The sequence below is a fragment of the Chanodichthys erythropterus genome, chromosome 12 (genome assembly GCF_024489055.1).
Source record: "Chanodichthys erythropterus isolate Z2021 chromosome 12, ASM2448905v1, whole genome shotgun sequence".
NCBI lineage: Eukaryota > Metazoa > Chordata > Actinopteri > Cypriniformes > Xenocyprididae > Chanodichthys > Chanodichthys erythropterus.
The window spans coordinates 46,616,353-46,642,920 of NC_090232.1; the positions used below are offsets into that span (position 1 = coordinate 46,616,353).

Here is a 26,568-nt window from a genome sequence, read left to right on the forward strand (position 1 = left end):
AGGCAATTATTATGTCTATGAGCTGGTTAGTCCAATTGGCTGCAATCTTGCATACTGTGCAGGTATTTATATTAACATGAGCTCTTTCTACACATTCATGATATTTGTGTTTCTGTTCATTAATCATGATTGATCCAAACTTTCAGACACTGGCAGCATTAACACTACAGCTGTCACACCAGCGCCCATCTCTACAGGTAATGTAACACACTGTGTCTTTGTTTATTTTCTGGTCTGATGAATGATGATCTGAACCATTGAATAGTGTGTGTCAGTAGGTAAAGATGTTAGAAATGTAGTTAAAGCTTGTGCAGTTTTGTAGAGGATACCCATTTGCAATGAAAATATACTTCCTTTTATATGAATGATCAATATATTAAATTATTTAACAGTATATTGAAAATATACAGAATAATATACCGTGTTAATATTTTACAGTGTATTGAATTATGCATAAGGAATTGCCACTTTCATATTTACTTATATATCATAATATATGTAATTTAACATTCAGGAATACATTTGACATATAGCTGTACATGTGATCTGATGGTACTGCATGTGTATAAACATAATTGAACATATATTTACTGATGCATTATTAGTAGAAGGCGATTCATCTGTGATAATGAACGCGATAATGCGTAGCTTATCAGTGATCTACGGCTCTGTCTATTAAATGCGCTCTATTTGAAAGCAGGTGATGGCGATTTAGCGGTAATCAGGGAACCGGCTTTACTGACGAAATACGCGTGACAATCTCATGCGATATATCGCCCAGCCTTAATATTAAAAATAAAACTGACTGGCCCACATTAAAAAAAGGTCCAGCCCCTCTGGCATTTTGCCAGAATTGCCTGATGGCCAATCCGCCCATGGTGTGAACACAGCATCTCATAGTTTTGGTTCAGGAGGAACCAAATTTCAAGAAGATAAAAAAGTCCAGTTTCCTTAATGTTAGTAGAATGTTATTTAAAGGTTAGTATAGTGTTCCTCAAGCATTCTTTCAATCATTCAAACACCTGCTGTGAACAAACACTGAAAGAAAGAGAAATAAGAACACAAACTACAACTTTCTTCAGCCACAGCCTTAGATTCAGATGCATTACCAGCTTCACTTATTACTAACCAGACTGACTTTATTTCTGTCACATGTCTACAGAGGTTCTTGTTGAGAATTAACAGAGGTTTAGATGTTGACGTCTTATTGAAAATGTTTGGTTTGAGGTCAGCATCATGGAGATCGGTGTTTGCTTTAGTTGAGCTCTTGACCCTTGACTTTCGTTAAGTTGTTTCTTTATCAGCAATTGCAAGTGTTTTCAGAAAACATTTCTGCATTGGGTCCCACTTTATATTAAGTGGCCTTAACTAATATGTACTTACATCAAAAACTAAGTACAATGTACTTATTGGGTTCATATTGAATTGCAAAACACTTGTGCTGCTATTGAGGTGGGATAGGGGTAAGGTTAGTGAAAGCTTTGGTGGTATGGGTAGGTTTAAGGGTTGGTTAAGGTGTAAGGGATAAATCAACAGTGTAAATAATCTGACAAAATAATGTCTGACAAAATGATTCTGCGTTATGATTGGTTAGATCGCTTGTCAATCAAACTCCCGGGTCAATTAAGTTGAAAGAACATTTGAGGAACATTATACCTTATAAAAACATTTCTTTAACGTCAAGAAAACTGGATGTTTTTACGTTCCCAGAACCAACCGTTTTATAGTAATTCTAGCCACAGTGAAGTAATTATAATTTATGAAAAATTATTGTGTTATTTTTTTAAGCAATATTTTTTTTTTATGTTTTCACAACAGCTTATCCCTCTGTTGACCCCTGCTACAACTACACTGACCTGGATGAACCATGGAGATCCATCAATAATACATATGATTCAGTCAGGAGGTGTGACCAGTCTGTCACCTGGAGCGGCTGGTATCGTCTCTTCATTAACGGCACGAGTGCTCATATCCCAGACAAGTGTGTTGCTCAGTATAGCTGTGGCACTGAAGTCCCACTGTGGATACCTGATGGACACCCAACAGTTGAGGATGGAGTCGTCACTCGAGATGTCTGCGGTCAATGGAACAATTACTGCTGCTATTACGGGTCTTTTCCCATTAAAGTCAAAGCCTGTCCAGGCAATTATTATGTCTATAAGCTGGTTAGTCCAACTAACTGCTATTATGCATACTGTGCAGGTAATTATATTTACATGAGCTCTTATTATTATTTGTGTTTTTGTTTGTTTATATTCATCAGTCATTATTTTTTTCAGTTGTTACTAACATCAAGAGCATTGATACAACAGTCACACCAGAGACAACCTCAGCTGGTAATGTAGTCTGATTTTTCTTCTGTTGGATTGTGTTTTGACTGAATGTTTGTGGATCTGTAGAATTGAACAGATGTGTGTGAGTGTGTTTGTGTTTAAAGACAAGAGGTAAAAGAGGGTGTGAAATGTGCATTTATATTATTAAACATTCATGAACATCTGGGCACAAGCTGTTATTAAGAGAAATCATGTTTGACAATTTCCATAAGGTTGCATGTGCAAATCATGATGATGATATGATTATTTGCACATTTTGATCAGACTTAAAGTAGGTATAGTGACATAGTCACGTTTAGATTTTAGTTTCATGTTTTTCCACATTTTTTCCCCCCTCATCCCCACATTCATGGTCACATGGCTGCATTTTTCATTTATGTAAATTTTTGTGTTTTGTTTTGTGTATTTTTGGGATCAATATTTCACAAATTGCATCTTTCTTTCATTTTGGCTCCTACTGATCTGTTTGGTAAATTCTTGCTGAAATAGTTGCTCGTAAGAATAGATATTTTTCAGGGGCTATTTTTCAACATTTTGCATTATTATTATTGTATTATTGTCTTCATTTCTGTCATTGCAGGTATAAATATAACACTGCCGGAAGGATGCACCGTAAGTTGAGTTTCTGAAATTGAAGTTGTAGAGTTGAACTCACAGTTCCTATCAAAAATAGACCAAACTAGAGCAGTACAATACACTGTGGATATGTGTGTAAATATGAATGTGCTTTTCTATGAATTGCTGATGGTTTTACGGTCCATGTAAATAGCTGTGGGTAGCTGTGAATGCTTGGCATATCAAGCCATTTAAGAGAATGAAGAGAATCACTGACTCGATTCGTAAAGCTCTGAAGCTGTATTTTGAAATTGGCCCATCACTAAATTGAACCACTGAACTCATATGAAATTTTTTAAATATGTTTTTAATACATTAATGGATCTTGAGATTTTCAATGGCATTGCTGTCTATAGAGGCCTCACTGAGTCATCTGATTTCATCAACAATATCTTAATTTGTGTTCCGAAGATGAATGAAGGTCTTACGGCTATAGAACGGCATAAGGGCGAGTAATTAATTACATTATTTTCATTTTTGGGTGAACTAAACCTTTAATGCTCAGTTTAAAAAAAATAAAAAAACGCTGTATTTTTCATACATTTCACCTAGGGCTGACCGATATATCGCATGCGATTGTCACGCGCATTTCGTCAGTAAAGCCGGTTCCCTGATTACCGCTAAATCGCCATCACTTGCTTCTTAAATGGAGCGCATTTAATAGACAGAGCCGTAGTTCACTGACAAGCCACGCAATATCACGTTCATTATCGAAGGCGATTCATCTGCGATATGAACGCGATATTGCGTGTCTTGTCAGTGATCTACGGTTCTGTCTATTAAATGCCGCTCCATTTGAAAGCAGGTGATGGCGATTTCACCTTTATTCTACACCGCTGTTTCCATTGTCATTTGAACGGCCTGTTTGGTTTCCTGGTTCTATGATACCACTCCCTCTAAAATAGCAATGGGCTCAGATTGGTTAGCTGGCCCAGTGTATTGTGATTCGCTGAAGCATCCAGTAACATTACCCCTTACCATTAGTTGTCACGTGCTTCAGTGGGAATGTAAATAATGGCGTCTATTACTGTATCAAATTGAGCCCGAATCAGACCCAGATAGCAGTAATGTTGAAGAGGGTCAAGCATAACCTCTGCAAGCATGTTTTTTAAAGGATGTTTCTGAATGGTAAGTATTTCCGTTTGTATTCGTGTCAAAGTGTTTAGATATGCTGACACTTGTAAATGTTACTGCTGTTTGTTAGCTTTCAATATATGGTTTTATCCTTATTAAAGCTTTACTGTAGCCAAATACATGACTGAGTAGTAGCATTTTTGTAAAGGTATCATTTAATTTATAGCATGAAACTATGAACCTAGAAGTTTGAATTTAGATAACTGGCTAGCGAAGCAAAAACGCGTTGGTCTTTGTTTGCATTCTTGATGCAACCGAAAAATATCAACAGAACTATACGTTTAAAAGACATGTACAAACAATAAAACGTACTTACAGTTAAGGGCCCATAAACAGCAGCTTCTGCTTTTAAAGTGGAAACTGCTTCTTTCAGTAAAAGCCTTTGTGCAATTTAACTGGATTCTGGAAGCTGTCTTCAGCGCTGCATCCAGTGTAGAAAATATCACAGATTATAATGGGTTCTTTTATCTTTTGACGTGTCACTCGCGTCTGGTATAGACAACACTTCGCTTCCATAATGCCACAAGACATGGCCTCGCCGACTTTGTTGCATGTTCCCTTGGGGAATTGTACTTTCCAGTTAGCTGGCTAGCATCGATCTTGGACAGGCCTTCTAACAGCTGCTGAAGGATGACCTTCCCCATATCCTTGTCTGAGAGACCAGATGTATAAATTCTTCCCAGGCTTCGGATGGGCTGATCTACGATGCGGGGGATGTCTTCCCCACTAATGGTTAAGGTGACTCTGTCATTTCTCTCCCCTTTTCTCTTTGAGATGCTCCTTGACTTCTGTGGCTTGAACTTCATTCTAGCCCAGGTGATCAGCTCATCCAGCCTCTTAAGTAGCCTGACTGTACATGGGGCGGTTCGTAGCAGGTAGGTGATGTCGTCCATGTAGCTCCTTAAGGGCGGGAGCCTCTGACCTGCAGGCAGTCGAATCCCACCCACCACCTGCCATGCCCCAATCAGGATGACCTCAAATGCTGCCACGAAGAGAATGGGAGAAATGGAGCATCCCATTGCGATCCCTACTTCCGGTTGTTGCCAACCAGTGATGATTTTCTTCAGTGCAAAACACATGTGCATTCCCTGGTAGTAGTTCATGATCATGGTCCTGATGTTATCTGGGATATAGTAGAATTCCAAAGCGTATAGGCTATAAGCAGGTGTGGCACTGACCCATAGGCATTAGCTAGATCTAGTCATATGACGTGCAGGTCTTTCTTCTCCCTCTTGGTGGTCTGGATCTGTTCCCAAATCATGGAAGCATCATTTGGGAACAGATACCACTGAGGTTAGCAAGGCATCTTCTAATCTCATCCCAGAGCACTTTCAGGGCCTCCTTCTCAGACTCCTCTGCCTTCCTCCAACACTTGCGGAGCTGCCTTATGCTTCTCACAAGGTCATCGATCTCTTTCTCCCTCCTGCCTTTTGATCTTACTGAGGCTTCTCTAATGGTCACCTCACCATACCTGTTGCTGCATTCTTCATACAGGATTTCCCCAAACAGGTTTAGCTTGGCTACCACTGAGAGAGAGTTTTTTAACAGCCCGCTCAGATGTTCATCCAGCTTTCTCCACTCCTTATCCTCATTGGCCTTTGGCCACTTGATCTTATTCCTTCGGAGTGGGCTCTTCAGATTCCTGGCCCTTTGGCTCGACTCTGTTCTTGGGGGTGCTACTGAGTTCACTTCTTGGGGTTCATCAACATTCCTTTTTTCCTCCTCCTTCCTCTCCTCCTGCTCTGCCTCTGCAACATTTGGCCCGTTGGCAATGTGGTTGTCAACCCGGCCTTGGATCCCATTTGTCTGACTTGCCCACACACCGGGGCAGTGCAAGGTTGCATTAGGCTACCACCACCACACTTCTCCTTTCCTATGTGGATGTGAAGTCCCCTCAGAGTTGTTGTTTTTTCCCATCCTCACCCCCACCTTCTTGGGATCTTCTCTTTTGCCGATATCCTTGCGTCCGTTACCGTGTAGTCCATCCTTGCTGGCCCTTCTTTCATCCCGCCTCTCGGAGGGCCTTTGGGTTGTTTTCTTTGTTTCTTCTTCATAGTAAACTTAGGGTGTCTTTCTCTTGGAAAACTCGAGGATAGGGTTACCAACCCGCCTATCCCGGAGCAGTCTCTCCTACTGCCACCAGTCTCTCCTGGTTGTCCTCCAGTCTTCCCTGGACTCCAACTGCTCTGTTCACAGTAGCCACTGTCTCCAGAAATGAATTATTTATTACAGTGAGATGGTCTTTCTGCTGGGCCTTAGGCCTGTCACAACTCCTACGGTGCCTGTGCTGAACTATGCATGGCAGGGGTGTCTTCTTCCCTGAGGCAGGCCTAAACCTGACCGCATACCATGTGGGTTTGCTGCAGGGTCTTCAGCTGGGGACCACCACTCATTAACATTTCACCCCTTAACCCAGAACATCTCCTGGTGGTGTGGCAGTGCACAGGGACGTCTCCCTGACACCCCCTGCAGCAAACCCTACTTAGATGTTACTCCCCAAGCCTTATCTCGTTATTTCAGCCAGAGCCAGTGACTTGCTTTCTCCGCTTCCTCAGAAAGCTCTTTGGTGGATCTGCTCAGTATAGCTCCCCGTAGTCCCAGGTCCTTGAGGAGGCATGAAGTTGATCTGCCCACAAAGCCTCTGGCTCCCACCTCCACCGGGTACAGCCTCATACTCCATCCACTTTCTCTGCACTCCGCGACCAAGTCTGCGTACTTCGCTTTCTTTTTCTCATATGCAGCTTCCAGTCCCTCCTTTCATGGCACTGTAAGCTTAATCTGTATCACTGACTTCGCAACTGCAGACCACAGCACCACATGTGGTCTTAATGTGTTGCTGCATATCTCCTGTGGGAACTGGAGCTGCCTTCCCAGATCTACTTCCATCCCGCGCCTGATGTTAATAACTTGGCGAGTGGTCGCGGGTTCCCTCTGCTTGAGGAAGTGGATCCTGAATCGGCTCTCTGGTGGACTCTGATCCTGCCGACTTTTCTCCAGCACCTCTGCCAGCTTCCTGAGCACTTGGTCATGCCACCATCTGAACCGACCCTGCGTCAGTGCTGTTTTACAGCCCGACATATCATGCTGGAGTGAGGCATTGATAGTCCCGCAGAGGTCACAGGATTGCTCTGTTCCAAGCCATTGGTGGAGGTTTTTTGGGCTCGGGAGGGTGTCGTATGTTGCCCTAATGAGAAAACTGAGCCGAGCCTGAGGCAGTTTCCAGAACTCTGCCCAGCTGATTGCTCGGCTTGAGAAAACTGAGCTTGCCATAACCTCCCAAGATGTCCATCGCCCCTGCTGCCCCTGTGCCATGGACCTTACTCTGAGCTCATCCTGCTCAATCCTGGTGACCTCAGCCACATCTACTATAGGTCCTTCCTTTCCTTCATACTTGCCTTGGACAATAGGATGGGTGGCTCGGACCATCCAAGGCCTGTCCGCCCTGCCTGGACCATGCCAACAATTTGTTGATGTTGCAATCTTCCCATCACCTTCTGCACTTCCTCCTTAGCCCTCCATTTCCTTCCAGTCTCAACTCTGGCATTTGCATCAGCCACTGCCCTGTCGGAAGAGTCCCTTAATTCCATCACCAGCCTTGCCTTCTCCTGCCTTTAGCCCAATATCTCTGTTTGCATTGAACTTTCAGCGCTGTAACTTTGCAGATACTGTTTATGCTCAAGCAGCAACATTACACACTAACTAAAGTTAAAAAAGTGGAATTGCAATGATCCACCCCCTTAAAGAAGTCACCACTCACACATCAAAATCATCAAATTCTTCTCAATTGTGATTTCAGAATCCATCTTCTATAGAATGTCTTCAAAATCTTCTTGATTGGATCGAGAACATTACAGCTCAAGTGTTTCCTGTGGATGTAAGTCTTCAAGAGAAAAATGATCAAATAATCAAATAAAATGTCATTGTTACATAACCACTGACATCACAGTTCTGATTAATTGGCTGTCTTGATATTTACATGTTCAGTGATTGTATTTTTCTGATCAATTAGATTGTGACCAAACTTTTGAATATGGTGCTCAACTCTTCAAAGATTTTAGAGTCATTATCGACATCATCATCAATCAGCCCAGCTGAACTCGCCTACTATGGAAACCGTGTGTTATTAACCAACGAGAAACTCATCTCTACATTGGTGAAGCCGACAAACACAAGTGACAATGTCAGTTTTGCTCTTGCTGCTATAGGTGAGCTGAGATACAGGTATTATTAATGATTAAATAAGACGTCAGTGAGTTTATATATTTGTTTATTTGGATCCCCATTAGCCACTACTTAAATACTTTTCCTGGAGTCCCAGCAAGTAAAAATATAAAAAATGCATTAATCAACAACAATAAAGTCAAGTCAATAAAACATACAAACCCAAAATTCATTCCAAATATACAATGAACAATTTACTATATATTGTGCCATTAAATATTCCTTTAAAGATTTTTGAAGATGCATTTTATGTTAAAAATATGTAATATCCGATAGTAAAGCATTCTATATTTTCATTCCTCTACACATTAAAGTCAGCTGCTTTGCACATGTTTTTGAAACAGGAAGTATTAAAACATCCTTCGATGCATATCTTTGATGCATGTCTGGTGTTAAGCTTATGACTAGTACTGCTTGACAATACAGGACATTAAGAATTCTAGACACAGAAATGTTTAGTATAAAACAAAGCAGGGAAATAATCGTCCTATCCTTCACCAGTGGCCAATCTAATGTTTTGTGCATTCTTATTATATTAGCCCTTATTTATAGGTAAGAACTATTAGAAATGGTAAGTGGATCCTGTGGTAAAACAAGAAAATCCACGTCCAGACATTCGCATAGTTCAAAAGCTAAAAGTAGTAAAGTAGTAACAAGTAGTAATAGTGTAACGAGGCAGACTCAGAGAGATCCATGTGCAGCTTTATTAAACAATCGTGGTCGTACAGGCAGGGGTTAGGCAACAGCAGAGACAGTATCACAGGCAAGACGTAATCAGAGTCAGGGACAGGCAGACAATCAGGGCAGGCGGCAGGCAAGACAGAGTAAACCAGTAAGCAGGCAGTAATCACACAAGGCAGGCGGCAGGCAGAGGCAGAGGCAGAGTAAACAAGGCAGTCCAAGGTCATACACAAGAGACAATAAACAGGGGTAAAACGCTCAGAAATGTTAGCCGTGGCAAAACAAGACTTCGCAAAGCATTGTGGGTCAGAGGGTCTTTATAGTCCAGGGTGATATGGAACAGGTGGTGGTGTAATCAGTCCAGGGATGGAGTATGGGAAATGTAGTCCGGGAATGGTTAATACTCAGGTGACGGCGCCCTCAGGTGGCGATCGGAGGGAGCCACAGAGGTCGTATTCGTGACAAACAGTAGCAATACTATTCCTACTAAGTTATTGTCATCAGTCTATGATAAGGAATCAACCGTCATTTGTGTTAATGCTGTTCCTGTTGAATGTCCCTCTCATTTTTCTGTAGAGGAATTACCTTTGCAAGCTAAAGGAAAAATTTGTTTTCAATACTTATAGACCATTTCAACTGCTATTCGTCGAAGTAAGGAAGTGACGTCTTTGGTCCTCGGAAGTTTCCGGTTAGTTAGCACGCACATTCTAAACATTGGCGGGAGGCGCTTCAGTTCGGTGATACTGCGACAAGATAATAAAATGTCCAAATTAAAATTAGGACCGCGTTGTTCGGTGGTTGGATGCTCTCTCAGGCCGGGAACTAACTTGCTTTCTGAAATTAAAGCGTTTAGATTTCCGAAAAACAAAACACAACGCGACGCCTGGATTGCAGCAGCTAAGAGAGAAGGCTGGATACCAACTTGCAACTCTAGGATATGTAGCACACATTTTATCTCTGGTAAGTAAACATTTATTTCACTGAATTATTTGTATTTCTATACGTTCACTATAGACTATAGTATGATGAATCATAATTTGAGTTAGCATTGTGGCTCCGTCATTGTTTTCATATAGCATGTAACTTAACTAGATAGCTAGCATTTTGATACGTTTAGTGAAAAAGCCAGGTTTTTATTTCCATTCCATTTCTAAATGTTCTGTGGACTGTAATTAGGAAAGTAGCAGTTTACAATCATTGTCTAACTGGCTGTCAGATGCAATGTATAACACTTAACAATAATGTTTTGTGTAAATAACAATAACGGCGTTATTTCACAAAAGAACGATAAACAACATTTTTACAACACTTATTTTGTTAAATGTTAATTACGAAATGCATGACTGTTATTAATTTGTGTTAAACAATAAGTCTTTTTATAATATTGCACATTAACCTGGTTAAGTTAAATATTAATTAAATGAATATCAACGTTGGTTAGTTGTTAATTATTGAACATTTTAATGTTGTCAAACCACAATAAACAGCGTTGTGCTTTATGAACTTGTGAAAAATAGTAACGTTATAAATTAGATGTTCATGATACCTAAAATAATTACTTTTTTTTTTTTTTTTTACAGGGTAGTATACAGTGGTCATACTGATAGCTAGCTAGTTTATTTTTAGATTACATAATTAAAAATTCACTGCTAGCATGAAATTGTTAACACAATTAATGTTTTGTTCACCATTCTTGGTCTTTGTCATCATCTATCTTCAACCAGTGATGTGTGAAATCTATAGCCTATCCCAATTATGTTGTTCTACTTTTGTCTTTAGGCAAGCCATCAGATGACCCTCTAAGTCCAGACTACATTCCATCAAAACTTCCTCACAGACCTGACAACTGCAGAAAGATGGACCGATATCAGAGGTCTCTAAGACGAGCATCGGAGGTCTCTGAGACAAGCATTAAAGTTCAGCCCACTGAGGAAGTTGAGGACATGGACATAGATGTGACAGAAGTTAAGTCCTACAATGACGTGTGTTTTGGAACTGATCTCACTATGAGGGATATAGAAGAAATGCAGAACCTGAATTCATCTTATAAAGACCAAGTGACAAGCGTAAAGTCAAAAGTACAAACACTCACCTGTGAAAGAAAACAACTAAAATCTGACGTGGATTTAAAAGATGATCAAACCATTCACTTCTATACTGGCCTTCGCTCTTCCAAAGTGTTCTTCGCACTTATCTCACCACTGCTTGGAGTCCGAGAACGCTGAGTCCTCCGACACCTCTCCAGTTTTACTTGGTCTTGATGAAACTGAGACTTGGCCTCACGCATAAAGATCTTGCCTACAGGTTTCATTGCAGTTGTGCAACAATCTCTGTAATATTTCATGACTGGTTAGACGTAATGTCACAGCATTTCAGCTCTCTAGTACATTGGCCTTCCAGGGAAGAGATTAAAAAGAGTCTTCCTGGCCTGTTCAAACGCCCCCCATTCAGTTCAGTAAGGTGTATCATAGACTGCAGCGAAATTTTTATTGACCGACCAACATCACTAAGTGGGTTGGTGGGAGAGCCAGTGACAAAACAATCACCAAATCATCTGTTTTAATTGATCTTTTGGAAGAGGGAGACATTGTCATGGCTGACCGAGGGTTCAGTTTCCCTGAGTATTTTGCTGCGAAAGGAGTCCAGCTACTTATACCAGCTTCAACCCGTGGAAGGACGCAGCTTTTAGGACAGGAAGTGTCTGTGTCACAGCTCATGTCAAGGATGAGAATTCATGTGGAAAGAGCTATCGGCCGCATTAAAAAGTACAGCATTTTGCGACAAACACTCCCCATAAACTTGGTCAAACGAAGACGCAAAGACACGGTGGCAACTGTTGATAAAATACTACTGGTATGTTCTGCATTATCTAATTTAGACAAGTCATTAGTTCAGTAGAAAAAGACACATTAGACACTAACAAGTGGTTGGAAACCTTTTATCTTTTATTAATTGAATGATTGTGTACAGTATTAACATTGGTGGCAGATTTAAAACATGAAATGTGTCATTGTATATATTGTGTATATAGATTTGTTTGATCTTTAATTATTTTTTCTAACTATCTGCAATTATTAAACATTTGTTAATTAGAACATTTGCTGTACTGCATTTGATTGAATTTTTGATTGCATTTGATATTTCACAACAATTAAATTAACTTTTAACAGATCACTAAGAAGGCTGTTTGTGATTTCACATTTATGTAGATTATGGTGAACATGCTGAACAAAACCATTGCTCACCTGGATGCCTTTTTAAGCCTACACATTTCAGATGAAACACCTTGTGACAGACAGAGCACTGTGTGACAGAGGTTTCAGACCTACATTTACACAAACAGGAAGTCTCTGCGATCAGAAATTGTTTCTTCAATTTGTGTGTGCAAATTTCTGTGAGAATGTGCTGTCTGTAGAAGAGATCCAGTTTTGGCCTGATCTGAGCCCAGTACTCTTCAGAGAACTCTACCTTCTGAGTGTGGCAGTCCTCCATTGTCCAAATGACAAAGTAAGACGTTTTGAGTTCACACACTGCCATTTGCCCCTGAACTTGTGCATAGTATGCATGGTTCTTTTTAAGCTCAAAGTTTTTCCCTAGACAGAAATCTTTGCTCTTAATAGCATCAGTTATGGAAATATTTGCATATTTTAAGGGGCAATTTATTTCAAGTGTAGAAGGTGGGCAGCATTTGCAATGAACTATTCCATCTGGGCTGGCACCTAAATGAGGAAACTTTAGATTTACTACCAATCCAACTTCTTCCACTGATAAGCTGTCATGACAAGTCATCTGGTTTGAAGTAAAGGCTTCTCTAGCTAGTTTTTCACTGTTCTTACCCCAAGCTAAGGCTGGTGCATTTCTGCTTGATGTGTAGCCCATGATTTTAGATGTCACGCTAACATGACTTGTCTTGAATTTTAACACTTCATTAAAGTGACTTGCAGTGATTCGGCCCTGTCTCTGCTCAAACCATTGTTTACAAGAGGACTGACCCAGTGTACTCTTTTAGAGATGGTTACAATTCAGTTCACTAAAGTAAGCAGGGATGGTTTGCATGATTTTATCCAACTCCTTTGGAAGTTCAGCTTGTGACAGCAAACTATGCTTCTCATCAAACAGATGTGTAAGGGGTTTTGGCATGTTAGTTGCATCTACAGTGCTGTCAGTACAAGGTTTTTTACTCTGAACCATAATTTGTGCTTCCATATTAGAAACTGCCTCAGCTGTAGTCAGACTATCAACCCTGCCTGTGCTCTCCTGCTCTCCCTCAGATGCAGTGTCTGTGTCAGGGACGTGCACAGACATTTTGGGGGGCAGGGGCTCAAGTGGAAAAAAGGGCACTTTTCATAATTATTTATTTAAAAAATAACGAACCCTTAAATATATTAAGACAACTTTGACTTCACTTACACTCATGCAATTGTTTTATACTCCACAGATTTCTACAAAATAATCAGTTCACACAGAGACCATGGTCTTCTTTAGTATTCACTAGGTTTATCACAAGAGAAGTCAACAGCAACTATTTTCAAGTAGCCTATATATTTAGAATAAATGACTGCACCAAGAAGAGGGACATAGTTTCACTAATAATTTGTTTATTTTGCACAAATCAATAAATAGTTTTAATTTTTTGGTGTTATTGGAATACTTCTTTCATGAAGTGGACAATTTTAAGATTTTACAATTTTACAATTTTAAGGTCCATTTTTGCTGCCATGTCTTTTACTCTAATGGAAAGAAAACTTAACCATAACCCTACACATTTAGATGGAGTTTGTTTTAAGCCTACTACCCTCCATCTGTTTGCATCTGTAGATTTCTTCTAAATTAACCAAAATAAGCTAATCTGCATATTTAAACACATCAAAAAAAAAATTCCTGAACTGTTAATACATTATATGTTATAACAAATGCCTGCAGAGGGCGCCAAAAGCCTGCTGATTTTTGTTGTTAGACAGCACAGCATGATCAAATCCACGATCAAAGCCAACTATGATAGAAATGCTACAGTCACTGTAATTTCTTCAACAAGAATATGTGGACATCAAACACGCAAAGACAGAGCGAGGGTTTAAACTTGTATTGATGTATTATCATGTGTAAGCGTAGATTTAAGAATAGCATTATGTAGCTGATGCTGTATTATGATTTTTAAATGGTTTTAATAAACCATGCATCCTTAGAAAACTGTCTAATAATGTGGTTCATGGATGCTCCTCTTCTGGTATTGACAGCCCAACCTATCGGTCAAGTGTTTACCATACTCAATGCATAGCACAATACAATAATTTAAATTATAATATGACATATATTTCATTAGTATCAAATCAGGCAGATGTGTTGATTGTGGTCAAACTATTAATGCAGCGTTAAATGTATAAATAGACAAAACTTTCAGGTTTGTGAACAATGGCTAGCCTACCTGAAAGAAATGCACGGGATGCATCCATCTAGGGCCTTTTTTCTTTTTCGCTTCTTATCGCCAGGCAGCAGTTGCATTTTCGCGGAAATAGTTGTCACAAGTTTTCAGCCAGCAGCAAACTCGAGGTGAGGTGAGGTGGGGCGCGCGTGCGTGCGTGCGGGCATGAATGGCGTGTCGCGGAGTGAGGGCATCTGAACTCGACAAAGCCGACCTGATATAGTTTTTTTTTATTATTATTATTTGTTTTTTATTTGTTTTATAAAGTAAATATATTTGTTTGACAGGGAAGCTGAGCGCAAACAGGAATATATATATTCATTTATTAAAAAAAAAAAAAAAAAAAAAGCACCCCAGAAAAAAGGGCACTTTCTCTCCAGGAAGAAAAAGGGCAGGTGCTCAAGCCCCTTTTTTGTCTATGTGTGCACGTGCCTGGTCTGTGTCACTACCAAAAGTTATAGTGGTGAACAGTGCACAGTCTGGGATCTCATTCTGAAATGGGAATAATATTTACGTCATAGTCCTTTTTTTTTTTTTTTGTAGCACATGACACTACAGATATTTTCCAAAAACAACTTTGCACGTTAAGATTAAATGTACATATGCTGATGACTGTCTAGTTACATATTGTGTTAAACATTGTGTATATATAATAGGGATGTGCGATTTAAACTGCAGTTGCAACTGCATAAATCATATTTTAAACAAAACGCTGAATATTGATATTTTGAAATGTGGCAAACAGGTTTGGCTACAGCTGTCTTATAATTTCACAAGGCGACCATCCAGGTTATTTATCCAAGTTATCATCCCGCTGATTTATTTGTTTATAGTTGACAATTTTTGTTAGACTTGTTTTATATTTGCCTTGTTCAATTCAAAACATAGGGATGGCTTCTCCTAGTTTATCAACATTATTGATAAAAAAATCATTAAAATAATTTGCAATTTCATATGATTTAGTTAAAAATGAATAGTCTAGAAAGCAGCTGTGGATCAACAGTGACAGACAACAATGAAAAATGCAGCTACAGCAAATATATAATTGTGTAAAAGTATAAATATATAAAAGTATATGATCTAACCTTTGACCTTTTAAATGACCTAATTGTTAATAGTGCTTATTTTTACATTGTCAATTAGCAGATTAAATCAACAAGTGATTAAATCAATAACATTTGATGTTACAAAACATTGTTTTAAAGTAAACAGAATAGTTTAAACTAGAAATTGGATGAAATAGGCATTTTATTTATCTTTTATTGTACTTTTTTTCATTTCATAAATTTTTTATTTGCACATTTGGGAATCGATTTTAATTTAAAAAATCATAACTGCTTATTTTCTAAAACAGAGGTTGAAGTCTTCATGGTTGGACCAAATGTCACCTTAGATAAAATCCCTCGACTTAACACGACAAATTCTTCTGTGGACATTGATCTCATTGGGATCGCCAAGAACAACAATGAAACAAGTATGTGAGATGTTTTAATAAACATATTTTAGAAAATACATCACTAAACCCCATTTACCAGAGGTTTTTCATTGTGTTGAATACAAGTTTCTTCTGTTTCTGTAACAGAATCAGCTGCTGTGGCTTTCATGAGCTACAACACAATGGAGAATCTACTGAAGCCCGACTTCTTCAACACATCAAATGACACGATTAAAACCATGATGTCCACTGTGATCTCAGCCACTCTTCCCAAAACCACCAACACTAAACTCACCAAACCAGTCAACTTCACCCTCAAACACATCAGAGTGAGAGACTGAAATGTGTTTCTGTCCAACCTGAGAACTGATGAACATCTGAAAACATCTAATATTCAGTCTTGTAATATTTTCTTCATGTTCTTTCTTCTTTCTGCAGGAGTTCGACCCCAGCGGTTCTCTGTCCTGTGTGTACTGGAATATCAGCGAGTGGATTGTAGATGGTTGTTCTGTTTTAGAGACCAACAGCAGCTACACTGTGTGTTCCTGTGTCCATCTGTCGACATTCGCTCTCATCATGCAAACCAGCAGACCACCAGAGGTACGAGAACATGTCAGACAGGTGAGATTTACACTATGATTGAATGTTGTGTCTCAGGCCTGGTACCAGAAGATTGGTGGAATAGTCTTCCAACAGACTACTTGATTAGTAAGGTTTTGTGATGCTTTTTTTTCTTCACTTTTGAGATTTTAAGTGGATATATTTAAAGAATTTACTTTTTAATGTGCTTTGGTATGCTGATATAGCCTGCAGTTAGCTCTGTAAACACTCAGAGATGTTTCAAGACAAGTTCAAGACAATTACAGACAAACTTCAGTTCATCAGATGTGAGATAACGTGTTGTAATCCATTGATTGTTTTGTGCAGCATTGTGGCTGAAATATTTGAATCAACTAAATATACTGTATGTTGGTTATGTCTATTCAGAATGACTTATGAGTAGCATCCTTTTTATTTTGGGTATGTCATTTATGCTCCACTTGCCAAAATGGGGAGCATCTAGTAAAGGGCCCGATATACTCACGGCAGAGTTCTCTTTTGTTCTTCATTTAGGGGTAGAAGAAAAGTTCAAAATACATGAGCAGCGATGTACTGTTATTGAACATCTGACATTTGAAATCTGATCATAACAACATGGGTATGTTAGCACAAGCTCTGCAAATTAGTACTCCAGTAAAGTCATGTCACGTATATTTATATAGGATTTTATTCAATTGATTGCTAAAAAGCAAGCAGCTTTACAGTATTAAACATGAAAAACAGTGTCACCTCCTATGACATTATCGTCACAGACCAGTGGTAGTATGAAAGTGTTTTGCAGCTGGAATTAACTTTTCCTAAGAGTTTGCTTTAGCAAGCCACTCCCAAAGAGAACCCAAAAAAACTTTGTTTTGGCCTGATTTTGTTTGAATTGACGTCACATCAGTTTGTTCTTCAATTTCATTTGAAGTATAACAGGGCCTTAAGGGGTTTTACTGAAATCAAGGGACCAATTTTCTGGTAGAGACTCACTTGTCACTAATAATATTTGCAAAAGCTACAAACACTGAGGTGATAAAAACAGTTGGAATTTGTCTCGCATGTTCTTGTTTTAATGTTTTCCTCAGAGCGACTCAGGGCTGGATGTGTTGAATTTGGTGTGTGTGATCGTGGGGCTGGTGTTCTTCAGTTTGGCCCTGTTGACCTTTGCCCTTTGTCAGTGGAGTCCTGGAGTGAATAATGTGGCTCGAATCAACATCTGCATCAGTCTTCTGCTGGCTCACCTTCTGTTCCTGCTCACACAACAGTTCCTGAGCCTCATACGCCGTCATCAGGTGAGAATGATGAAGGAGCCCTACAACTCAGCACAGCCTCACTGAGAATCATCATAACCGTCTCTCTTGGTCTCCAGGTGTTGTGTGCTGTGATATCAGGTGTGCTGCACTTCCTCTTTCTCTCCGGCTTTGTGTGGATGTTCATTGAAGCTGTGCTGCTCTTCATCTGTGTGAAGAACCTATCACAGATCAGCTCCAATAATAGGGTGCTTAGCAATGGATTCTTGTGTGTGATTGGATATACAGTTCCTCTGGTTGTGGTGGCCGTGTCTGCTGCGGTGGATCATAAAGGCTATGGAAGTGAAATGTGAGTTTAGTTTAGTTTAGTTTGAATGGCTCAGTGATCAACATCTTCATCCATGTTTGTTCATTGATTTTTTTCTGTATCTTCCTCCAAACAGATGCTGGATTAAAAGGGATAAAGGCTATATATGGAGTTTTCTGGGACCTGTTTGTGTCATAATAACAGTAAGCACCTTTCTTACCATGACTTTATATTATACTTATATTAAAATCAGTGATAAATGATTAATTCGTTTTTTTTTTTGTTTTTGTTTTTTTATCTTAATGTGCAGTTAAATATTATTCTTTTCATCTGCATCACCATCAGGCTGAACTCAACTCTCAAAAAACTGAACACTCAAGTTTCACAGATAAAACAAACCAAGTAACAAACATTATGATTTGATCACTCCATAGAAAAATAAGCATAGTCAATAAAGGCACTTTAAGTCTCTTTGTTTCTCTGCAGGATTATGGTATTTAAAACACTGGCTCAGTTTGTGGTTCTTGGTTGCTCCTGGATTCTGGGTTTCTTCACTAATGGCAGTAAGGAGCTGGAGATCCTCTTCCTGATCTTGAACTCCCAGCAGGGAACCTTCATCTTCCTGGTCTATTGTGTCCTCAATAATGAGGTCAGACATCATTACAGACAGTCTACCAGAAAGGATCTCTAACCTACTTTATAAAGTTCATTTTTCAGTTCTTATACATTTATCTTCTGAAATTAACCAGAAACTTTCTTTATGCAATATATTATTAATTGATTTTGAACTATAACCTTGGCATGTTCTGATTTTTTTAACCAGGTTAAAATAATATGTCATCTCATTCTTGTCCAGGTCAGGCAGCAGTACAGGAAGTTCTTCAGATGTCTTTGCTTTGAACTCAAATCGAACACTATCAAACGTGTGCTCAAGAAACGCTGAGGACTACACCATCCAAATTTAGGAGAGGAAGTCCCATTATTATAGAAGTGATCCTATCACTACTTTGATGTTAAATGATAATCTCAGCTACAAATTTCAGTTAACATGCTATACATTTACAGCTGTCAATACTCTTATGTGAATTTATGTATTTTTTAAGTGCAACATTTCGTTGGTCGAGGAACTGACATGATTTTTAGAACCGTGTATACTGGAGCGGTTTATACTTTCAATACACCCATAAATTAAAGGGTTAGTTCACCCAAAAATGAAAATTGTGTCATTCATTACTCTACCTCATGCCGTTCCACACCCGTAAGACGTTCATTAATCTTCGGAACACAAATTAAGATATTTTAGTTGAAATCCGATGGCTCCGTGAGGCCTACATAGGGAGCAATGACATTTCCTCTCTCAAGATCCATAAAGGTACTAAAAACATATTTAAATCAGTTCATGTGAGTACAGTGGCTCAATATTAATATTATAAATAATGAGAATATTTTTGGAGTGCCTAAAAAACAAAATGACTTATTTAGTGATGGCCGATTTCAAAACACTGCTTCAGGAAGCATCGGAGCACAAATGAATCAGTGTATCGAAATCTGCTGTTTGGAGCGCCAAAGTCACATGATTTCAGTCGTTGGCAGTTTGACACGCGATCCGAATCATGATTCGATACACTGATTCATTGTTTTGAATCACCGCTACTGACAATTTCTGACATTTTGGCTGCATGAGATTCCCCAGTTTTGTTGTTGTCGAGTATTCAAAGCATGAGCTGTTAAAGCTCTGCCCTCTTCTGGACAGGAAGCAGCAGCTCATTTACATTTAAAAGGACACACAAGAACGGCATGTTTTTGCTCACACCCATAGGAGCAAATGAGCTGTGGGTATTTTGAGCTGAAACTTCACAGATACACTGGGGACAAGAGAGACTTATATTACATCTTGTGAAAAGGGGCATAACAGGTCCCGTTTAAAACACACAGTATCTGACAATCCAAGTTAAGCTATTGCCTTTATGCAAAAGATGTAAAAGGGAAAGAATTATGTAATGAGAGAAAAAAAAAAAACAGAATTGTCCGACAATTTATGAATCAACACATTCAATTTCACAATTCAAAACAATTAGTAACATCAATTACTGGTTAGGAAAAAAAAAATGTATAAGAAATGAACCACAATATCAGTAGTTTGATTCTTTTAGAATTATTTATTTCATTTTATTTACAAATTTGTCATCTAGCTGACTTTGTTTGAGCTTTTGAGTTTCTGAACGTGTAACTTCTAAGAACGTGAAACAGCACTTGATGCAGAAGTGGGAGGATCCAAGCATGGATCACTTTGGGTCACCACTATATTGGAAATAACGTGGCATCCCTAAATGGTCACATTAGACCGTATTAGAAGAAAAGGTACAGGCTGCTTTCACAGAAAGACATTCCTGAAGTATCCAAAGGATCAGACTGCTTATAGAAAACTATATTATTGTAGCCCCGCACATCACAACATACTCTACTGTACACCTTTGGAATAAGTAAACTTAAATGTGTGTAGGTCACAACGAAATGCTGACCAAGAGGTCACAGCTGGAGACTTTCTTGACCCAAAGGAAACATGGGTTCAAAATGTACATGACACAGACAAATAAACCAGTCTAGTCCAGCTATGTTTTGATTCAGATAGTCTCTTGTTGGCAGTACATTACAGAATAACAGTTCAACAATTTTGGCAGCTCATGGGGCTTGTTATTGGGGTGAGCTCAAATATTCATCCTTTATATATTATGAAACCAAAAATTCCCAATGGCAACGGCTCCAGCATTGCAGTATACACAGCTCAAGAAGCTGGCAAAACACTTGCAATAGTGTCCTTAGCACTCTGGCTCAATCTTTCGGGAAACTTGATCTCGAATTCGACAATCAAGTCCCCACGGCGATCTGGGGATTTTGGAAGAGGAAGACCTTCTCCAGTGATATGCCGTTTCATCCCGGGGCGAACAATGTCTTGAGTTGTTATGTTGGCCGTGCGACCATCCAGCGTCGGAACGTTAACCGTGCAACCACAAAGTGCCTGAGAAAGAAGAGAAGAAGGGGATTAGAAAAATACAAAGAGAGTAAAAAAGAAGAATGAAAAAAACTCTTAAAATAATAACCTGTCTTACCTCTTTGAGTGTAATTTTTGCAGGATAAATTAGGTCCGATCCGTCTCGTCTGTACACTGGATGTGGCTTATCCTTCACCACAAACACCACATCTGCGGGGATATTTGTTGGTGTCTCATCACCTTCCTTGGGGAATGTAATCTTGGTTCCTTCTTTCCAGCCTTTCTTCACTTCCACTGTAAGGATTTTGTCCTCAGAGCGTGTCGTTCTTCCGTCAGGATTCAGGCGCTTGCGGGAGATCTTCATCTTCTTGGTGCAGCCAGTCAACACTTCTTCTAGACTGACCCTCAGGTCATGGGTCACTGGAGGGTCCTGTTTTTTCTCCAGTCTCCCACCGTGACCTCGCGTGTTAAAGGAGCGTGGGAAACCGCCCATGCCACCCATGCCAAAACTAGCAAATGGGTCATCAGTATCCATACTCTCATCCATGCCACCATTACGGCCAAAAATGTGTTCAAAAGGGCTTCGGCCTCCGAAAAACTCTGCAAACATTGCATGAGGATCACCTTGGAATGTGTAGGTGAAATTACCACCGCCTCCTCCACCGCCAGGGATGCCTCCCTTCAGTCCTGCACATGGTAAACAAAGAGGTCACATTTTACATAATTCTAAGATTCTGTTGTATATAAAATTATAGAAAGCTTATAAATACTGAACAAAGCGACCAAATTTACTTTTTACTAATACTTCCAATGGAAGTAACAATTAAGATCTTTTACTGTCTATACTATGAGTTAATATAGTTTAATTCAGGGCCATAACCACCATAGAGATCAAGGGGGACAGTAGGTCCTGATTGGATGACAGAAAGTTTTAGTTTTAAAAGTTACATTTTTAAGCTGGTCTGATTCAGAGGTCTAACAGTGACTCTCAATGTCAAAATGTTTGCGATGACCAATCAAATCAAAGAAGGCAGGGCTTACTGTTTATAGAAGATGAGTGCGAATACCAACCAAAGTCCCTTTCAATGCAACGCTTCAGTTTTTGCAATGAAAGAGTGCATGGTAGTGTGTAAGTAGATGTAAATATTTGAAAACTGTTTTACGATAGAAATGTTCAACGACTGAAGCTTGGTTTATACTCGCCGTGTCCGCACGGTGTGCGCAGCGAAAATGACGTCATCAAGGTGTGCACGGTCGTGCACGAGAACCCATTTCGCCTGGCGGTGTGCATGTCAATTTTTGTAACTTTGCGCACCTCCGCATCTAAAGATCCATGACTTTGAGCTCATTCTGGCCGAGCAAGTACATCTGCACCAGCATCTTTAACAGCACCCAGTTTGCGCTTGTCCAAATTAATTGCTAACATTAACAAAATGAGCCTGCAATTGCTGAAATAAACTTTTTTTTTTAACTAAAATAAAGGTGCATGTTTAATAAAAATGTTCATGAAATAAAAATTTAAAAAAAATATATATATTAAGAGAGATTGTTGTTTAGTTTCATACATATGTTCTCATATCCATATATATCGTTCTAATGTCACAAGTAATAATCTCAATGTTTACTGCATTTTACACAATTCTTTGGTTCTTTTGCTCGCGCTGCAGAGCCAGACTAAAATAAAATATAAAATATTTTTTATGAAATCGAAAAATACTATATTTACATGGTTTATGTAATTCATAACATAATGTGAGAGACAACACGTTCTCCATTTTTGATATATTAGACATACTAATAAATGTAAATGTGTGCAAATTTTAAAATGAAATATTAGATTGACTACAATAGACCTGGAACTGTCCCTTCTTTACTCTGAAATCCCTTTTAATTGTTTAATTATTTTAAATTAAAATACCAATAACACCCCCTCACCCACATAATTTATTTATTTATTTATTTTAATCTGAATAAATAAATAAATAAAACCATTGGTCCCCCCAATGTTCAAGACATGGTTATGGCCTTGGTTTAAATTAAACTTCTTATTTTACCTTTTTATTCCTCAAAAAAAAATTCTAGAGTTGTATAAAAATTTCTAGAAAGGGACAACCCTAGCCCTAGGCCAGACTGGATTGGCAAGAGAAGCTTGCTGAACAAAACTGAACATGCACAGAACTGCTGACAGCACTCCGCCTTTTTCTACCACGTGACCATCAGAATCTTCCAGCAAGCACAACATTCCAGAACGAGCCGCTCAAATAGCCAATCAGAATGCATCATCACAAAACAGATCTATTTAACGTAATTTGAACAAAGCTGAAGTTTATTAACATTTTAGATTCACTAGACTAGGCTGATTTTCTCGACCTAAAACGCAACAGTTATGCAGCTATACATGCGTGAATGCTGTCATCATCAACTCACGTTAATCCAGTCAGTGATCTCATTTAGACACTAGATAATCTCTAAACACAACTGTTTAAACATTTAAACGACATTATTTAAAACTAAATGCTAAAAGTGTCTCTTAATTCATTCTCATCTCAGTGTCATTAAGCAAAGCCGTACGAAAGGTTATTTCACTCACCTTCTTCGCCAAACTTGTCATAAATGTCTTTCTTTTTCGGGTCACTCAACACGTCGTACGCCTCCGCGATCTCCTTGAACTTTTCCTCGGCGCTGGGCGACTTGTTTTTGTCCGGATGGTATTTGAGCGCTTGTTTGCGATACGCTTTCTTGATCTCATCATCAGATGCGCCTTTCTGAATCCCCAAAACACTATAATAATCTTTCCCCATCTTCACCATTGAGAGTTTATTTTCTTTAAGTAGATATTCTCCAAAAATGAAACAGCGGCTTCAGAGCAGTCCTGCTTGCGTTGCGTTGTTTTTTTTTCAGTTTAGTTCGGTTCGCATCAACTTGATCTTAGCAAATAGGTCTCAGGATACATTTCTTGCAGAGCTGTTGTCTCATCCACCTGCGGTTTTTATGCAGTGCCTCGCTGCGGCACGCCCCTATTTGAAACCGTGAGGAAAGTTCGAGAAATGTCTCAAAGTCTCTGGTTGTTTCCACACCCGAGCCACGTGAGTGTGCTGCTCCACCCAAAGACCTGCGGGACACTGATGAAACCGAAACTAACTAAACTGATATAAAATAAATATACGAAATAAATGAAACAAAATAAAAATAGAAATAAATAAAACAAAACAGATGCCTTTCACAAATAAGAAACTATGGCAACGGAATACACAAATGTAAACACGCCTGTGTACGTCATAACGGACGCTTTTCGTCTTACTAAATCGCGTATTTGCATAATCCATTTAACGTTACAGTTCTGACCGAGTGACCTACAAAATACATTAGTGCGTTTTTTTTTTTTTTTTTTTTTTTTAATTCTAATTTAGTTTACGTTTAAGGTTTAAGTTTATCTATTTTTAAAGCACCTTTACAACAGCCACAGGACTGACCAAATTGCTGTACATGAGTGAGATAAATAAAAACATCAATAGAAATAATAAAACTAATAATAGAAACATAACAAAAGCAAAGATTAACAAGTATTAAAGGGTTAGTTCACCCTAAAATGAAAATTCTGTCATTAATTACTCACACTCATGCCATTCTACACCCATAAGATATTTTTGTTGAAATCCGATGGCTCTGTGAGGCCTCCATAGCCAGCAATGACATTTCCTCTCTCAAGATCTATAAAGGTGCTAAAAACATATTTAAATCAGTTCATGTGAGTACAGTGGTTCAATATTAATATTATAAAGCGACGAGAATTTTTTTGGTGCGGCAAAAAAACTAAATAACGACTTATATAGTGATGGCCAATTTCAAAACACTGCTTCAGGGAGCTTCGGAGCATAATGAATCAGTGTGTCAAATCATGCTTCGGATCGCGTCAAACCGCCTAACTGCTGAAATCACGTGACTTTGGCGCTCTGAACAGCAGATTCAACAATGATTCATAACGTTCTGAAGCTTCATGAAGCCGTTTTTTTTTAAATCGGCCATCACTATATAAGTCGTTATTTTGTTTTTTTGTCACTTTATAATATTAATATTGAACCACTGTACTCACATGAACTGATTTAAATATGTTTTTTTTAGTACATTAATAGATCTTAAGAGAGGAAATGTCATTACTCCCTATGTAGGCCTCACTGAGCCATCGGATTTCAACTAAAATATCTTAATTTGTGTTCTGAAGATTAACGAAGGTCTTACGGGTGTGGAACGACATAAGGGTGAGTAATAAATAACATAATTTTCATTTTTGGGTGAACTAACCCTTTAAAGGCTAAATAAATCAAATGAGCTTTAAGAAGAAATTTAAAAACTGATAAGGAAGGAGCTGCTCTAAGATGGACAGGCAAGCTATTCCACAATCTCGGCCCCACTACCGAAAAGGCTCTATCTCCTCTGCGTTTTATAACAAGGGACTGAAAGTAAGTTAAGATTACCAGATCTTAAACTTCTGGGAGGGTTGTAGGGACACAATAAATCGGACAGATAATTTGGAGCGAGGTTATTTAAACATTTATACACAAATAAAATAATTTTAAAAATGATCCTGAATTGAACTGGAAGCCAATAGAGCCCTCATATAAGTTTTCCTATTATAAAATTTAAATTAATTTATTGAGTTATATATAAATATATTTATTTCTGACACTATGTAGGCCTACTCATCTTTGTAGTGCGTGAATTGTAAGGTTATTTTGACATTAAACAATGGAGTCTGATCCCCCCTTACCCTCAGCAACGTAATTAAAGCTGCAACAGTTGAGTTCATGAAATGTCCAACATTCCACACTTCCTTTTTTCCATTAATTTAGTGCATCATCTGGGTATTTAAAGTGCACTTTTTCTTTTTGAATCTTCATAGAATAGTGCATAAGTACACGAATTGAGATGCACCTTATAGCAATGGAATACACAAATGTAAACACGCCCGTGTACGCCACAACGAAGCTTTTCATCTTAAGTCGCGCATTTGCATAATCCAGTTACAGTTCTGACCGAGTGACCTACAACATATACATTTTTCAGTTAGTGTGTTTTTTTGTTTGTTTGTTTTGCATCGTTCTAATTTTTAAGGATATGGCCTATATGAAAATAATATTTTTAATTTATTTTATTTGAATAAATTGTAATTTATTTCATTATAATTATAATTTATTTTATAATAAACATCTCTATTTTTTTTTTACGTTGTCCTATTATAAAATTTTAATTAATTTATTGAGTTACATATAAATATATTTATCAGAATTTTTGTTTTTTTCTTCTCTGTAAGTATAAAAAAGAAATTAAAAATGATGCCTTTTTCAAATATAACCTCAGACAATTTCAATTAGCTATGGTATTTTACACACAATCTGTAATTGTTTTATAACAAAGAATCGTTGTCTTCAAATAACTGCTGTCACAAGCATGTTTTCGCCTCACATCTCCACTAGGCGGCGCCTAATATTTGTTTAACGCTTCTTGTGTCTAGTCGGATTCCGATTGGTTACTAGGTCAAAAAGGCGGCTCTGATGCGTTTCACCAATGACAAGATCGACCGTAGGTCTCCGTATTT

The 26,568-nt window shown here is 38.5% G+C and overlaps 2 protein-coding genes across 2 annotated transcripts; one reads left to right on the forward strand and one right to left on the reverse strand.

Annotated features, from left to right (window-relative positions):
- The first annotated feature begins 15 nt into the window (after positions 1-15).
- Positions 16-18,964, forward strand: LOC137033192 (adhesion G protein-coupled receptor E3-like). Its single transcript, XM_067405395.1, has 16 exons — positions 16-62; positions 147-197; positions 1,819-2,202; positions 2,280-2,336; positions 2,914-2,945; positions 7,879-7,956; positions 8,092-8,287; positions 15,761-15,880; positions 15,989-16,170; positions 16,280-16,441; positions 17,509-17,715; positions 17,793-18,022; positions 18,117-18,183; positions 18,291-18,382; positions 18,467-18,629; positions 18,837-18,964. The coding sequence occupies exons 7-16, from the start codon at positions 8,113-8,115 to the stop codon at positions 18,921-18,923; spliced, it is 1,485 nt and encodes a 494-aa protein (XP_067261496.1). The 5' UTR covers positions 16-62; positions 147-197; positions 1,819-2,202; positions 2,280-2,336; positions 2,914-2,945; positions 7,879-7,956; positions 8,092-8,112; the 3' UTR covers positions 18,924-18,964.
- A 1,183-nt stretch (positions 18,965-20,147) lies between these two features.
- Positions 20,148-24,347, reverse strand: dnajb1b (DnaJ heat shock protein family (Hsp40) member B1b). Its single transcript, XM_067405398.1, has 3 exons — positions 23,563-24,347; positions 21,091-21,659; positions 20,148-20,999 (listed from the first exon to the last, which is right to left on the reverse strand). Exons 1-3 carry the CDS (start codon positions 23,780-23,782, stop codon positions 20,766-20,768), a joined length of 1,023 nt encoding a protein of 340 aa, XP_067261499.1. The 5' UTR covers positions 23,783-24,347; the 3' UTR covers positions 20,148-20,765.
- Positions 24,348-26,568: the final 2,221 nt, after the last annotated feature.

What these genes read in the sequence shown, in the direction of transcription:
- LOC137033192 (XM_067405395.1), top strand. Translation starts at nt 8,113, where the DNA reads ATGGTGCTCAACTCTTCAAAGATTTTAGAGTCATTATCGACATCATCA. An exon ending in CAAGAACAACAATGAAACAA is followed by an intron (nt 15,881 to 15,988) that starts GTATGTGAGATG and finishes TTTCTGTAACAG; the next exon opens with AATCAGCTGCTGTGGCTTTC. An exon ending in GCCTCATACGCCGTCATCAG is followed by an intron (nt 17,716 to 17,792) that starts GTGAGAATGATG and finishes CTTGGTCTCCAG; the next exon opens with GTGTTGTGTGCTGTGATATC.
- dnajb1b (XM_067405398.1), bottom strand. Translation starts at nt 23,782, where the DNA reads ATGGTGAAGATGGGGAAAGATTATTATAGTGTTTTGGGGATTCAGAAA. An exon ending in TGACAAGTTTGGCGAAGAAG is followed by an intron (nt 21,660 to 23,562) that starts GTGAGTGAAATA and finishes TACCATGTGCAG; the next exon opens with GACTGAAGGGAGGCATCCCT. An exon ending in CAAAAATTACACTCAAAGAG is followed by an intron (nt 21,000 to 21,090) that starts GTAAGACAGGTT and finishes CTTCTTTCTCAG; the next exon opens with GCACTTTGTGGTTGCACGGT.